Here is a 17,292-nt window from a genome sequence, read left to right on the forward strand (position 1 = left end):
GGACCACTGGGTGGGCTACACAAGCTTTGAGCCGCTGAGGGAACAACCGGGGGAATGGCAACCGGGGCGGTGCGGGCGCAAGAAGGCCAAAGGAGAGTGAGGACCTCAGCGGAGAGTAGGCCACCAAGGGAGTCACTGCCTGGGGAGGAGGCCAGGGGGCAGTTACTCCCGGGAGTAAAAGCCATAGTGGGACAGAAACGGACGCCCTCCAGGCCATGAGCGCAGAGGCATGCGCATGAACGAAGCAGGGCGGGAGAATGCTGAGAGAACGCGTTGCCGGAGGGCGGGGAACTAACTCCTCCATGCGTGTGCGTTGGTGCTTACGAGAGGAACACCCCGGCCGTCCGACATTTGTGCGTCCCAGAGTAAAATAAAGCAGTCCGTGATATCCATCCTTGACGTGTAATGCGCCTTTCTAACACGGTTCCAACTTCTTGATGTTTTACGCATGGTTCCTCGGTCCTATTAGTATTTTTTTCCCCATTTCCTGATGGCTCTCTCTCCATTTAAGGTTAATTTACCAACACCACCTCGGGAGGAATCTTCGGAAGAACTTCTCTACCCAGCTCCTACCAGTTAACCTGGATGCGCATTGGGTTTTTTTACCTTTTTAACACCCCGGCGTCTTTATCTTGTAGCGCCCGAAATAACCACCACGGTCAACCGGGTAAGCACCTTCGTATTAAGAGCATATCTATTCCCTCAAGTCGTCCCGGCGTCGCTGTCGCGTTCGTTAAAACAAAAAAAACAAAGGGGTTTCCTTCCTGCCAGACGCCCGGTATTGTGATTCCTGGCCCTTTTCTATCATCCACTCGCCGCTAAATACTTTATAAACGTCAACTCAATCAACGGTAGTCCCTTCGGGCATCAAAATTGATAGGCCGTTCTGCTCCTTTCTCTCGTTCATCGTCGCGTCTGTAGCATCTCCCCTCCATAACTCGCTTGAAGGCAAAGTCGGCGTCTAAGCGTCCAGCACGATTCTCAGTCGGCGCAACATTTTTATTTCTTAATTCTTTGATGGTATCCATCTATATATAAAGGATATTTTAACCTCCGTTTGCGTACCGCCCCAAATACAGCAGCCAGTAAGGACTTATCCGCGGCTCCCCCCGATCGCTGCAAGACCCCCTGTAGGGCCTTTAAACCTCCTCCGAAAACCCATGGGGGGCTGGGTTTTTTTTTCCGATATGTCCATTTTTTCAACTGCCCGGCGCTACGCGAGTCCCCCTTACTGCTGCTCATCTTTACTATCTTTAATGCTTGCAGAATACAGTGCCTCCACAGTGGGACAAAATCTTAACAATGTTCAAGTGTTCTTCACATAACTAGAAACACCTGCGATCTTTTAGTTTTCCTTTTTGTTTTTTTGGTGATGCCCCTACTGTAGATCGTGAGGTTTGCTCAGCCTGTGAAGATGGTAAAAAATCACTTTCCCCTTCATCATCAATTCAGTAAGTTCAAAAGGTCAAACTGGCATCCTCGATCTCAGGATGATATTATTTTAATATGTGGTGTCTTCAAATAAAGCATTGAGCTTTCTTTATCTGCTGTGTTAGTCTTTTGCATGAACACCTACCTTGTCTTGTTTTTTGAGTATTTTGTAACGATCTGCTAAACATTCTTGTGCTTGGCTTTACAACTTTTGTCTTTATTATTATTTTATATTCATTTTTGACAATTGTGGCTTTTTTCGCTCTAACAAAAAGATCATTTGATTGGCAATTTTCCACCTCTTTTTGGGTTCCCCCGCAAAACCAAACAAGCGCAAGCACATTAGAAATATAAATGTTAAAATTTTGATAAACATCAATGCCAAAGATTTAAATGACCATAATTATTTGTCTGATCTTATTAAGAGAACCACAAACTCTGGAATTCCATCAACCAAAATGCATTACTTACTGTGACGAAATGTGGATGGTGTAGGTACTCCATGCCACATCTGTTCAACATTACCCCCACTGATTCTCTCAAGATGTTCTTTACACTCTAATAAAGGTGAAATAGGCCCTTTGCAGCTAGTGGTCACGTGCTTGGATACCGCTTAGCAACACAAAACTGGAGAGCAAGCCTTCCAGTAAACAAAAGTTGTAATAGGTCAAGCACGCGTGGTTTTATACGATAGTTTCATCGTTCAAAACGCTTAATCCTTTTGCCCTATCTACAAACACAGTAGATAATCTTAAATTCTCTCCTTTGGACTCGATTTTTGGTTCGAAGTAACGATATTCTTCGCGTTATCGCGAAAAAATTGTCACCCGCCGGCCCGCTCGACGGCTGAAAAACATGGCGACTTCGCAAGGTATGTACTTCAAAACTCTCCTTTTTTTTGGTTTCTTTTCAATTATTGGACTTCTAAAATCTCTAAAATAACAGTTTAGATTGTGAATGGTGATCGATTGTAATTGGACGGCATTTTAATGGACGATTTGTTTATTTTTGTGAGAGTGATTCCACGTCTAAAGTCAAGACTAACCCATGTTTACATATATTCGCTGTAGATGTTAGAACTCCCGACGAGCCATCACATACCAAGAAAAATTCTTCGTACTGATATTTTTATGTTTATTTTTGTTTTAGATGAAGTAGAAACTCAAGACATCTCTATCTTTCCTTCCCTCACCTTCGATGATGTAGGGAGCTACGCTATAGAGAAGTCTGGCTGCACAAGCACTTCGAAAGCGTACAAATTTATGGCGGAACCAGGCTATTTACATGACGTTAAAGGTACTTGATAGCCAAAATGTTTTTTCTATTTCATTATGATATGAATGGCAGACAATTCACACTAATTTTTCCAATTTTTTAGTGATATATACCGACCAGTGCGTGAGAGTTAAATGCAAGTGTTACCGCTCAATGAGGAAGTCTGAACCACCGCACATTTTAGAGGTGTCAGTCCAGAACAACAATTTGACATTGCTGTCTGGGCTGTGCTCATGTGTAGCCGGGGCAGGTGGATACTGCCATCATGTGATCGGGCTTCTTTACTATTTAGCCCTTCTTAAGCAACTGGGACATCGGACATTGCCTGATGAGCTAACATGTACCAGCATGAAGCAGCGTTGGAGCATACCTAGAGGATCCAAAATCGCACAAAAAGAAATACAAGACGTGCTAGTGAAAAAACCCCAACTTGGCGCTTCGTACAGTAGATATATCAAGAGTAATTTGTATTCCCCATCTACCCAGTATCCTACCCTCACAAAAGAGCACTTTAATGGCTTCCAACCACCTTATCCTCTCTTTACAACCATTCTGCCCAATCAAGATCAACTTGGCAATATCCCATTTGTACAGAGCAAGTTTGGAAATGTCCCAAAAGGCTGTGTCCTGTCATATCAACAAAAGATGTCAACTGACTACATCATAAATGATTTTACTTGCACTTCTTTCCCAGAGCTTCCCCTCTCAAGTGCAGAGGACAGATTTAATAACAATGTGTCAATCTGTCTTGACAGTCGTCAACAATCTATATTTGGAACATTGTCTGTGACAACAGAGTCATCACTGAGAGTGCAGCAGCAAACAGTCACTCAAAGTCAGAGTGATGTATGGCACCTGCTCAGAAAAAAAGGGTAACAGCAAGCAAATTTGGCATTGTCGCTCGCCGGGTGTCACATTTTGACACCCTTGTCAATCAGCTAAACCCCACCAGATTTGTACAAACTGCAGCAATGAGAAGAGGCATTGAACTTGAACCACATGCTGCCATGGTCTATGCTAGCAATGCAAAGGGTGGAAGAGTAAACCTCTTCCCATCTGGGCTGATTGTCCACCCAAAGTGCCCATGGCTAGGTTGTAGCCCAGACAGGAAAGTTTATGACCTTGATGCCGTAAATAATGGTCAGAATCCCTTTGGCTTGTTAGAAATAAAGGTCGTTAAAGAGGGGGAAACATCATTTGACAATGTGAGGTATCTCACCAAGGACCAGAACACTAACCAGTACAAACTGAAAACAACAGACATTTATTATTACCAGATCCAGTGCCAGCTTGGACTCACAGGATTAGAATGGTGTGATTTTTTCAGTTACATTGACGAAAATTTGTTTGTTTGCTCTAGAATTAATTTTGATTCAGTGTTTTTCCAGCAAGCAAAGGACAAAGTTGATAGTTTTTTCTTCAATTACTATTTACATTAATACACTAAGATTTTTGTTGTTGTTCTCAAACCATGGCCAGATTTCTTATGATAACAAATATTATATTATTTTTATTAATGACAAATCAATTCATAATCTTAATTTATTTTTTATTATATTTATATCATATTAGTATTATATTTATTTGTGCTATTTAGATTTTGTGTTTGTTCATTAGTTTTTTTTTTTTGAGTTTTCATTTACAAACAAATTGAAATAGTTACAAAAAGCAATCCAAGACACATGATAAACCAACCTGCATTAAAGATTATCTAATGGGTTATGTAAGCCACATTAATCATACATTCACCAACTTCTTACAGACACTATGCCTCATTATTACCATTGGATAAAATAAGTGGGCCTTGAAAATTTGTAAGGAGGCAGGCTACAGTATATAACTGATTGACTGAACCTAAAGTGGACAATGGCACATCTGAATCAAAAAAGTGGTACTCTTTGACTCTTCTTATTGCCCTCTGGACATGAATTCTAAGACTTGCTAGTGTCTTTGTTTTTTGAACATCTGCGGCAGAGAATTGTTCCTGACTTTCAAGAAACGGAGGAATATTTAACTCTACCCGCTTCTCCCTAAGTAAATCTTCAATGTCAAACCCTTTGTCTGCCATGACTGAATCACCAGGTTCTAACAAATCTAGAATGCCGCTGCACCTTGTGATTTCCTTATCACTAATCCCCCCTGTGTAAAGGCTAGAAACGAAGCTAATAGCTCCATTAGGGGTAATGCCTATCAAACCCTTGAGTGTAGTATTACTCTTATAACTAGAATAAAGCTGCGACTGAAGTAGTAGGGAGGTAGGTGTTTGAACAAAAATCTCTGTACAATCTAAAATGACACGTGTGCTTGCATAAAGCTTTTTAAAACCTTCTGGCATAAACCTATCAACATCTTGCCTTGAAGGCCAGATCACTTGACTACCAAGAAGAAAATACAAAAAATTAGTCCATGTGATCAATTTCCTGCAAACTGACGATTTATGTATTCGGAACCTATGAGCTAAATCCTGTCCGAATAGACCTAGTTTGAGGCGTACACAAAACATAAACAATTCATCCACAAGAAGCATATTTCTTGAGTCTGGTCTACTTTCTCTTTCTCCAGAGGCATAACAATATGTCATTTGTGCAGCACATGGCTGCAAAAACTTAAAAAAGAACTGAATATGTAAATAGGATGGGAAACCTGTATAAAATCTTATGATCTCATTGTCTGTGCCAAATCTCTCAAGCCCAAATTTATTAAGTGCTAATTGTTCTGCAGCTTGCCTCTTAATGTCCTCAATTTCTTTTGCAGCTTCAACTTTAACCCTTTTTATTTCAGTGAGGGCAGCTGCAGTTTCATTTCTACTTTGTTCAAGTTGCTTTTGTGCATCTTGGAACTGTGCTCTGAGTGACTGGACTTGTGCTTGTAGGTCATCCATGCTGAAGGTTGTAGAAGTGCTGGGACTATTATCTTCATTGTCATCACTTTCATCTGTCTGAGTGTCTCTGTAAAAAGGTTTTGAAATTATGATGACACTCAGTTCACACTCAGTTCACACTAAATAAAAAATTATAAAAGACTAAATTATTAAAATTATAAAATTATTTTGGTTTAAACCAAAATAAACATCAAGTACAATTCCATCAGTCAAGTCTAAATGAAATGTATTGAAGTAGAAATATGTGATATTCATTACCTATCTACTTGTCGAATTATCTTTCTTCTTGCTTTGGATTTGGTTGACCAGTCAAAGATTGATGGTACAGCTTCTCTTTTTAGCAACTGACGTCCAGAATCAGTGGGAGGATTGTAATCTTCCTCAGTGAAGTGTTTTGAGCACACTCTGGTACTTTTGTTAACCTATTATAAATCAAATGTCCTTTTAATAACAATGTAACTGTATTCAACTATTTTTATCTTCATTACAGTTTTTTAAAGATCCACAGGCAATTCGTATTGTGCATTGATATTGTTAGATTCCTATATACCTTGAAGTGTGGGCCCACATCTCTTCGTATCTTCACCAGCCATTCCTTTTTCAATTGCTCATCCCTTGCACGGCCTGGTAAGCGGTGAAACTTTAAATCAGGATGATATCGAGAATCTCCGTTACACAAGGGAACACAACAATGGTACGAAGAATTTTTCTTGGTATGTGATGGCTCGTCGGGAGTTCTAACATCTACAGCGAATATATGTAAACATGGGTTAGTCTTGACTTTAGACGTGGAATCACTCTCACAAAAAATAAACAAATCGTCCATTAAAATGCCGTCCAATTACAATCGATCACCATTCACAATCTAAACTGTTATTTTAGAGATTTTAGAAGTCCAATAATTGAAAAGAAACCAAAAAAAAGGAGAGTTTTGAAGTACATACCTTGCGAAGTCGCCATGTTTTTCAGCCGTCGAGCGGGCCGGCGGTGACAATTTTTTCGCGATAACGCGAAGAATATCGTTACTTCGAACCAAAAATCGAGTCCAAAGGAGAGAATTTAAGATTATCTTACTGTGTTTGTAGATAGGGCAAAAGGATTAAGCGTTTTGAACGATGAAACTATCGTATAAAACCACGCGTGCTTGACCTATTACAACTTTTGTTTACTGGAAGGCTTGCTCTCCAGTTTTGTGTTGCTAAGCGGTATCCAAGCACGTGACCACTAGCTGCAAAGGGCCTATTCAGAGTAAACTACTCATGTCCAAACCCTGGATCCACCCCTGCCAGACGCATACATGATGGACGAACACTAACACGAGATGCAAGCCACTTCAAACTTGGCAACACAGTAATGCAGAACAACGATAATACGGACAGAGAGGAAGAGGAAGCAGAGTTAGAACATGATAATAAAGATTGGAGGGAAGAGATACTGCGGAATACTACTGAGATAGATGAACCAAAGCAAGAGAAGCAACCACAGAACCCTACCACAGATAGAGGAGACAAAACGCAACACAGAACAGAGCAGCCGACAAAGGACCACATCCACAAAGCCCCCACCCAAGAGCTGAACGACCCAAAAGACAGACCAGAAGACCAGCGTATCTGCAAGACTACGTCCCAAGATAAGAACATTAATTAAGAGTTATGAACTATTGAGTTACAAAATGTTGAAAGAACATTTGTTGTTTTCAAATTTTTATTGTGATTTATTTTCTTTTAAATTATACATCTGTAAGAAGAGGAGATGTTATGACATAACTTGTTACCAGTCCCCCCCCACATGTATACATACGGGATATTCACCCAGATACGTTGTTGAGTAAAGCATGGCGGACGATCACCAAATGTTTCAATTGTTTGAAGTATATTTTAGCCTTTCATCGGTCACAACAGGGAAAACTGAATAAATCAAGCCAGCACATAACAGAACAGATAAGTAACAGTTTAAACAGTTTCTAGCGGCTAAAAAACACCAATATAACGGAGTCTAACGGCTAAAAAACCACCAAAATTTTCCCCTAGCGCCCTTGGGACGATTATCTTGTATATTCAGTTTTGAGGTCGTAGGTCGAATGATTCCTGGAATAAAACACACAGCCCGCCTTTGAAATTAAAAACAGAGAAAGCGTTTTCAAATAGATCTTCTTCCAATTATACTCTATACTTGACTCGGTTGACTCAATCGAAGTCGCGAAGTCGTCTTTCGTAATTTAAATTGAAGTTCAGACAATTAATTCATCACAGAATTCGCTTCCAAACTCAACAAAATAGCGAAGAACTATGTGTTAAAAGAAAAAGAAAAAGGACGATTACTCATCTTACTAGATAAATTGAGTATTTAAAATATTTAATCGAGCGAAATATTTGGAATCCTTTGAGAATGTCAACAAGCATAAGGAGGGCACAGGAAGACCAATCTTCGAAAAGTACAACAAGTATCCACGAGTTCGCCAAAGGGCGTTTGATTTAATAGTGAAAGGGGCGACGGAAACGAGTGTGTGACACGGTTCAGTATACATTGCTGACAAAATGTATTTTTTAATGCATATTTTTTAATAGTGAAATCTCATTACAAGGGCGGATCCAGATGGGGTTTTCCAATGTGTTGACGGAAGAAACTCAATTAGCCCCCCCCCCCCCCCCCTAAAATTTGGGCTGGATCCGCCCTTGCATTAAGGCCTGGGATTTTGTTCAAAAGGGCAAAAATTACTTTTCACTGTAGATTCCTCATTTTTAGGTGTAATTGCATGCGATTGCAACTGTTATCCTTGTATGGGGTGCTTAACTTCTTGAATGGATAAATTTGCGTAAAAGGTGGTCACGTGACCTTGAAAGAGGGAAAATGCTAAATTTAAAACTGGTGATGGTTTTAGATTATTTGTGAGATTTCTTTAGCTTGTTTGAAAGTAGCGACAAAGATACAGACATTCACGTTTGGAATGGTCGACCAAAATGTTTACGAAAGGAGAAAAATGGGCATAAAGGATATTTTGACAGGTCACGTGACCTGTTTTGTAAAATATCTCCTTAACACAAAACTTTAGCCAACCATTCTCAACGTCCATTGAACGACTTCAGGAAAGGAAATAAATTAAGGTTGAAAACGTTCAGCAAAGACTTAAATCGAGCACCTACTATTAAAATGAATTTTTATGTAAATTTTATGTAAATTTCGTGGTCACGTGACCTAAATTTTTTCCGTTTATTGGAACCAATTTGTAAAGAACCACAATCTAAGAAAGTTAGAGAAAGCTGGTAATACTTTAAGCAGAAACACCAGAGAAACAAGACGCTCTAAGAGCGTATACTGGGTTGCCTACGTTATTCCAATGTTTTGATAAGCAAAATGTCATGAAAATTAACGTCTGTAATCTCCGTGCATGTATAAACAAAGTCGGCCACCCCCTTTTTTTATTTCATTTTTTGAAAATACTTCGTAATACCTAACTTCATATTAGAGGAAATTTTTCTTAAATCTGACTATGGGATCAAATCGAAACAATACAAAATTGACACAGCACTTGGTGAGTGTATTTCACTCAGAAAATTTTTTATCTATACTTGCCGAAATAAGACGAGCTTTACTACAAATTCCTTTACTTATATGATATTCTAGACGTCAAAGCTCCGAGTTTAGCTTCTTGTTTGACCGGATTTGATATCAATCAAGCCGTGGAACGCAAATAAACAGTGTTTTTCACTTGCTCACTCAAATAAGCCAACTTTTTCTACGAATTTCCTTAGAAATATCATTCAGTTTGTCTTTATTCGGGTTTGTATATCACTGGTTGTTTTTTAGAGCAAATTTTCGAGTTGTTGACCGAGACGGCCTTACTACAGTAATGGTCTAATATCGATCAAAGCCTAGTTAAGAGTTCATTGAGAAACATTTGATTTATATGGTAAATTAGGCTGATTTTTCCTCAAGATTCCATCGGGACTGGTATTCTTTTTGTTCTTTATAGTATTTTTTCAAGTTCTTCTTTTGTCGTTTATTATCTTATTGAAGAAATCATTGCGTAGAATTGACTGCTATTAAAAGTGTTTGCCGTGGCATTGAAGCTTGTTGATTGCCTTTACAAAATTATTTTAGTATTCGTTAAAATCAAAATTCAAACTCGAAGAAACCTTTTTACATGCTTTCTATGTTCGTTTATAGCATTTAATCTCACTGAATTAGTGAACGCGAATGAGAATATGACTTACTAGTAAAACTCCGCGATGAAAGTCTACCGCGTGAAATTGAAGGTCGCCAACTTTATTTAATGATGGACTCTGCTCATGTCCCGATAAAACGCTAAAGATATAAATTTTTGGCCACATACATCCTCAAAGAACATGCACATTCGATTCTACGATAGCCTGCATGTGAACTCGCAGATGAACGTATCGACACGTCATCCAATCCAAATATGGGTAATATTGCGCAATTTTTCCATTTTGTCGAGGAGGAAAAAAAAACAGACGTATTTTAAGACTGGTTTGCCACAGGCAACCCAGTAATTACTTATTTTTGATAGAGATTTGGTTCATAACCCAGGCCTTAATATGCTTGAGAGGGGCGATGGAAACGAGTGTGTGACGGTTCAGTGATACATTGCTGACAAAATGAAATTTTTTGGGTTTCGTGTGACGTCATTTCCGGTCTGTTGCGGAATGTTCAACAGCTGAAAACTTCAGGCCCCGCCACTCTGATGCGCCTACACTAAAACAATCAAAAACGCAGTTTAAAAACGTTCCCTAGAGTAGACAGCGAAAACAGAAGCTTTTGAAAACTCTGAAGTCATTCACACTGGCACATCTGTATCTCGCATGCGCAGATGATGATATTACTGCAACATTTCCGATCGTATCTGCGTTTTTGAAAACGCTATAAAAGCGCTAGTATGGACAGTACGCGAAGCTTTTGATGCGTTTTCGGCGAGAAATGAAAATGGAGCGTTTCGAAAAAGCATTAGTGTGGAGGTGATTTGGTACCTGATTGGAACACACCGATATTAGCCATTCCAAGGTTGTTGAAAAAACTGGGTCGAGTTGACATTGCAGTGCATTGTGGGACTGTTTAAGGAGATATTTCCAAGATGGCTTTTACTTCGGCAAAGCAACGTAATGCAATATCAATTCAACCCAGTTTTTTTTTTCGAACTCAGAATGGCCGACTCGAGCTCCGCGTGATCATATTCTCATCCAAAAAATTGTCCTGCTGGTCAGCGGGATGTGCAATGTGTGAGAATACTTCCTTAATTTATTGGTTTGTCACAAGTCGAGTGGCTTGTGGCAGTATTTTGGACTCACAAAAGTATACTAGCTTATATTTTTGTATTCTTGGAGAAAACGAACATTTGTTTTCTCACTAAAACTCCTCTATAAAATTCTTAGAAAAAGTCCTGGAAAGCACGCATGCGCAGACGTTTTTCTCTAACGTTTTACAGGCTTAAACTGCGTAGTCGATTCTCGCCTCAGGCCCCGTCCACACTATGCCGGATAAATTTGAATCCGCAACTTCCACCCAAAAAAAAAAAAAGTTTTCGGTCCACACAAGTAGTTTATCATGCCTATATGGCGCCTCCCCCCTCCCCCAAACATTATAGGGGGAGGGGGTGGTCTAGATATCAGAATAGAGGGGGAGGGGTGGTCATGAAGATGAGAGAAATGGAATGTACGACAGGGATCAAAGTACGAATTCCAATTACCAAGGCGGGAATTTGAAATATGAAATATGAATACATATTTTTATGGAGAGAAAAGTTTAAAAGCCCGATCAAAATCAGCAGAATCACTTGCTCATGACCTTCGTCGGAAAAACCCCACTCAGATAGATTAATTAACATGTCATCTGGAAAAGTAATACAAATAGGAGACCGTGGATACGTTATTTTTGTGAAGGATGTTCGAAGGGAGAAAAAAATATGTATCCGCAAACAGAAGAAAGATTTATCGAGCGGGAAGACGGTTCTAACTAGCTCAGGAGTGTCTTTGACTTTAGACGAATGGACATCACTCAAATCGGCAATTGAAATAGTGGATACGGAGTTAGTGAACAATGAGGCAACTACTGCATCCAGTCAGTCCAAAACCACCGATCTTCATCAGGAGCCAACGTTTCCTGGATCCATTCAAACCCTTCCGGATGATGGCAGTGCGCAAAATTACGAGGCACAAGGAAAAGATTATTTACCAAGAATTTTCACCACTTCTGAACTGGACACTATTTTTAATGCGCTCGGTCCGGAAATGGAACTGACAACAAGGGAACAGCAAAGTGGATTAGCTACTGGACAGCAGCAAGTACCCAGTTGGGGATCTCGAATGTACTATTATCCGCCGTCATAGAAAAAATATATATACCAAAGACATATTGTTATTGTTTTGGATTTGCTGTAGCATTTATTGAAAAGTGAAATAAAATATTTTGTTTCTTACAAATGAAGTTGGTGTCATAATTAATGTACATGTTTGATATGATTTCGAGCTCTAACATTGCAGTGTTGACAGGCACCATCATTTTTACCTGTCAAATAGGGTCTTATCCGTAATAACAAACTATTATTATATTCCTTGTTACAAATTATTATTCCATGTTTTCTGCTTCGTAGTGAATAAATTGTTCAAGAGAAATTTACGTTGATCAATAGCAACCTGGGTTGCTTCCATCCAGTCGTAATCACCAGTGTCCAGTAAATCTCGTCGGGTTCTCATTATTTTACAATAATAAGGATCCCTTCTTAACGCGCGGATCCATACCAATTTTTCCAACAGTACGTTTCTCAGCTCGTTTTGAAATGCAGGGATCATTTTATTGTACGCAAGCACTTCAGCCGATGCTTTCGTTTCGCCTTTTTCCATGTACTGGTTTTCCAGAGATTTTAATTCAATCTCGTGTCGGTCCATAGTTTCTTTTATCAACACTGACCAGCAGTTTTCTTCAGGCTCATCATCGTCATCATCAGGACCATCATATGACTCTGATTCACTCGTGTCTACTTCACTGTCTTCTTCAACTTCTTCGCTTGACGTCTCTTCATCATATGTTGATTCATTTTCCTCTATATCGTTCATTTTGCAAATATGATTGTCCAAGTGACGTCTTAGATTGAACCTTTGGAGAATGTCTTGCTACTGGATCTAATACCAAATGAGTTTCCTTTCAAAGTTCGCCGCAATTTATGTCCTCCCTGAACTACTCTCAACCTGCTCTTTACTGCTCCTTATATGCTCCCTGCTGCTCCTTCATATTAAATACACTCCTAAGAACTCATGAAAATAATCTCTACTCGCAGTGTACCTTGAAGCATTTTTCCCCTTTCTTTCTTGTTTTGGATAATTTGAACCAACAACCTTCTGATCTGGAGTCAGGTGTCAATCCGTCAATTCTTAGGGGGAAAAACGCCACTGTTGCCCATGGCCTTTTTGCCCTTTTCTGCGAGATTGGCCTGGATTGACCCGAGCACAACATTCCTTTCCTATTGTTTGTGTTCAACCAATTAGATAAGTGTCATTGTGTTTCAAGAACCAATCAAAACGTTTCGAATTTGACAACTTGTAAACAATCGCGAGACTAGAGAAATAATTTTACGACGCATTGAGTGGAAGTTGGACAAAAATCTTTGGGAAATTAAAATTGAATTCGTTCTTGTTAAATGTTTAATGCCAAAAAAAAAAAAAAAAAAAAAATTATTGGAGACGGAACAAAGTGTTTTCTTTGTTCATAAAGAAAGAAAAGATATATATTTTTATAAGTTTAGCTATCGACATTGTTTAATCGGCCGATAGTGAATTCGAGTTTGTACTTGCTATCGAGCTCGTACCAAAATATTAGAAGCAAAAAGAAACTGGAAAACTTTTTTAAAAAGCGTAATCTAGACTCAGAGTTAAACGAGACGACTCAAGATTTAAGAGATTGAATTCGAATATAAAGTCTGACAGTATATTTAATAAACGAAGAAGATGAGCCGCGCAGATCACTTATTTTAAACAACGAATGCAGTGTAAAGCTAAAGAAAATCGCAAAAAGGCTAGATAACTTTTAAGTCTGACACTGTCACACCGTTGACTTCCACGGGTATTCATTGTAAACTCTGAACGCCATTGTCACAGTTCTGGTATTTACTTCGCGTATACTGCGAGGATTAGCTCAATTTGATACTGCTAGAAAAGTTGTTTTGTTTTGTTTGGTTCACACTGTTAGAAAAGTCGTGAAAAGTGAACACGAATCGTTAGCTAAAGCGTTATCTTATGGCCAACCTTCTAACGTCGCGTTAGCAGTTTATATGAAATGCCAAGAACTTCGAACTCTTGTTATTCAAAAAGTCCTCGAGCTTGTCTCGAAAGAAATTACTGGGCTATACTCTAGAGCGCCAATATTTTATTCCTTTGAGCGATTTCCCATATCCAGTAGGCAGATTTTCAAAGAAATCTTGTTTTTCTTGTAAAATCTTTCGTATAGCGTCTTTCTGATGATCATTAAACTGTTTGGTGCGAAATTTCTTAGCTGCTATCTCGAAGCCTTCCTCTAACGTTGCATCTTGTTTTCCATATGGCGCGAATGGTTCCTGGTTTTCGAGAACTAAGCCGTGATTGGTTAATTCATAGGAAAGGAATGTTGTGCTCGGGTAAGCAGCCGCTACTCAGGGGAGAAAACGTTGCGTGACGACACTGAAAGCGGCTGTGGGGGAGACTAGCTGATTGGTCGATATTTAGCGGAAAGCCACAAAACAAATTTGGCGTCCTTCGAAGAAGTGTTTCAGCGTGTTCAGTGTAGTGTTGATTGGAAAAGATTTCCTATACATTTGGAATATTTGCTCTTTTCGGTCTTTTTCTAAAGCAAAAGGTTGTATTTAAAAGTAAAGTTATATAGCACAAGTAAACTGCGTGACACAACATCCTAAATGGCTCTGTAAAACTTCTGTTGTTCGCGAACTACCGTAGTTAGCGTGTTTTAGAGGCTACGAATCCTGAGAAACCATAAGAGGCGAATGTTTAGCTAAAAGATAGTATGAGCTTATAAAATCAGCAAAAATACGGTTCTAAATTTTAACAAATTCCTATGAATTATATACCAAAATGTTCAGGAAAGAGCGGGGTTCTGGTTCTGTTTTATTTCAAGGAGAGACGATTTTCTAGCTTGACCCCGGTTATGTCACGCATTTTCTCTTGTAAAATACATCCAATCTACCAACTGGTTATGGTAAATCGCTTATCTATCAGGCCCTGCCACGGTGTTTTGACGTTCTGAACATCAGAGAAACGAAAAACATCGTCGTAATAATATCGCCACTCATCTACGATTTATCTTCTTTGTCGATAGTTGTCGCCTTTCAAAATAATTCCAAAGCAAATTTTGACAGCACGCGGCATTCATTTTGTCATTCAAGTTGTCGCGAACTTCTAACGCAGGATTTGATTGGCTCTTGATAAGACAATAGGCCAATTTTTGATTGGCCCATGATGTCGCATCGATAACAATGAGAAAGGAATGTTCGGCTCAAGTAAGCAGACGTTTGTGGGGAGGGAAACGTTGCGTGACGAGCATAAGAACGGCTGCGAAGGAGGCTAGCATAGTGTGGAAGGGGCCTGAACTTAATATGAGAGTTGAGTTTGTTTGATTTGGCCGTTAAACAAAGTGCAACCGTTACACAAAGAAACTATAATCTAGGGAATGCCACTGGCGTACCAATAATAAAACATAATTCATCACACAATAATGTAAACAAAGTCTAAAGCAAGCGATTCCTTGACATTTTATTTATAAAGATTCCATTTACAAAAACCACTTACGCTTACTTCAAAATATTTCTACAAGCTTAACCAGACGGGATATTTCCTTTTCGGGGGATTCCGAACCAAGAAACACCAATTGAACCTCTATTACGCGGTCACCTATTTAACAGCCAACCTCTAGTTATCAACCACCAGATAATATCCCAAGAGTGGTCGCTTTACAGAGGTTTCTCAGGTTTTGTTAAGCATAAGAGAATATTCGGAATCTGGAAGAGGAAACTGAGGACTTTCGAAATGCAACATTCCCCATCCTTTAATATTATTGGCCAGACAAGATCTAACTGTTAACGTCATGAAGTGGAATGAAACCGATGGAACTATTCTCTAGTAATATCTATTTTAGGGGGTTATATATCAAAACACCCCCTGTTTACCGGCACTTAACGTCACCGGCCTAACTATTTATCTAAGGAAAGGTACGGCTTTTATTTGGAAGGGGGGGGGGGGGGGGGGGTACTGTTGGCTGGGGGATTCGCAGTAAGCTTTTTAAGAATAAGTGTAGCCCTCCTGCAAGAGCCGATGCCTTGTCAAAATAAAAATGTTTGACCCTTCAAAACTTTGAAATTTCTACTGATGGTCTTCCCCTCTGGAGTCCCAACCCTCCCCTTGATAAAAAACGTACCATTCCTAACAGCCCACTTAATTTGTACTTTTCTATCTAACTATACATTGGCTGATACATCAGCTTTCCTATTAATTTTCAGAAGCTAGAAAAGAAAAACTATTTTCTGTAAAGTTCGGTTGAAAAGAACCAAATGAATTTTGGTTTAGAGGAGAACTGGGCCTCGAGAAGCAATAGCACAATTTAAGAAGGTACATTTTGGGAAATACTCGCGAAACTAAGTATCTTTGTTTTCCCGAGAGAAACACCAAAATGCAATGCTTTCCGCTTATTGTAAAAACTTTGTTGCCAATGGAATCTTTCACTCTGGGCGTAATGTCTTCCCATTTCAGACCAAGTGTCAACCAATCAATCAATCAACTGTATTTAAAGAGGGTGACGTATTAACCCGGTGAGTTATTTAGGCTTACGGCCCTCATTCTCTCCGATAAGTATTCACACTTTTGAAGTTTGAAATTATAAAATATTAATATAATAATGGGTAATGATGAAAGTATCTGTAATCCACTGGGGTTTTTTTTATTATTATTTCAGAAAGCGTGTCATTTCCTTAGAGTATCATTTCTTTGTTTACAGTCAAACAAACTCGTGCGTTCCTATCGAGGTTCAAAGATTTAGTTTGTTATTCGAAGTTTGATTTTCATCTTGCTTGAAACTTGCATTAATGAAACGAACGTTGTCAATTCAAAATCTGGGATCGGATTAAGAATTTATTTAGTTCTTCACAAATTCGTGCAAAGCCAAATTGTTTTTAAACTTGTAGCTACCATTTTCAAGTTATTAGTGCGTTGTGTTGTTTTGTTCAAAAAAAATTTTCACAAAAGAACATTTTGATGTTTTGAGGTAAAGGCCGGAATTGAAATTCACATCGTTTCATTAATGCAAGCTTCAAAGCAAGATGGAAATCAAACTTCGAATGATAAAAGAAATCTTTGAACCTCGACAGGAACGCATGAGCTGGTGTGACTGTAATGTGTACGATCAGAAGACACATTAAAATATCCATGCAACTCAAACAGGTGATCTGAATTGGGAAAATATAATGCCTTGTTGGATTGGGTTTATTGATATTCATTATTTGTCGACTGGAGAAGGGGTTGCTGGACTTTACTTGCCACTTGATAAACATTAGCTTATCTCCACCGAAAAGCACTATTTTTATATGATCCCCCCTTACAACAGGTTGCTACTGAACGATGCCCCTTTGATACCTGTCAATGTATACCTTACTCCCCCTCCAGTTGTCTAAAAAACCGTGACCCCCCCCCCTAAATCCTCCTCACCCCCTCCCCCCT

General features: G+C 39.2%; 1 protein-coding gene and 1 pseudogene across 2 annotated transcripts; one reads left to right on the forward strand and one right to left on the reverse strand.

Moving 5' to 3' along the window:
* Positions 1 to 2,452: 2,452 nt before the first annotated feature.
* On the forward strand, positions 2,453 to 4,428 carry LOC148909203 (uncharacterized; annotated as a pseudogene). Its single transcript, XR_016120535.1, has 2 exons — positions 2,453 to 2,727; positions 2,810 to 4,428. The product of XR_016120535.1 is annotated as an uncharacterized LOC148909203 (transcript).
* Positions 3,955 to 6,827, reverse strand: LOC148909204 (uncharacterized). Its single transcript, XM_089034468.1, has 4 exons — positions 6,532 to 6,827; positions 6,138 to 6,331; positions 5,846 to 6,009; positions 3,955 to 5,654 (listed from the first exon to the last, which is right to left on the reverse strand). The coding sequence occupies exons 1-4, from the start codon at positions 6,545 to 6,547 to the stop codon at positions 4,472 to 4,474; spliced, it is 1,557 nt and encodes a 518-aa protein (XP_088890594.1). The 5' UTR covers positions 6,548 to 6,827; the 3' UTR covers positions 3,955 to 4,471.
* Positions 6,828 to 17,292: the final 10,465 nt, after the last annotated feature.

The sequence above is a fragment of the Actinia tenebrosa genome, unplaced genomic scaffold (genome assembly GCF_029948245.1).
Source record: "Actinia tenebrosa isolate PJP-AT-01 unplaced genomic scaffold, QUT_ActTen_1.0 PGA_scaffold2__45_contigs__length_23673736, whole genome shotgun sequence".
Lineage (NCBI taxonomy): Eukaryota > Metazoa > Cnidaria > Anthozoa > Actiniaria > Actiniidae > Actinia > Actinia tenebrosa.

Excerpts from the sequence above, each read along its gene's own strand:
- LOC148909204 (XM_089034468.1), bottom strand. Across the intron at positions 6,010-6,137 it reads ATGTGGGCCCACACTTCAAG|GTTAACAAAAGTACCAGAGT; the intron begins GTATATAGGAAT and ends GATTTATAATAG. Across the intron at positions 5,655-5,845 it reads ATAATTCGACAAGTAGATAG|AGACACTCAGACAGATGAAA; the intron begins GTAATGAATATC and ends ACCTTTTTACAG.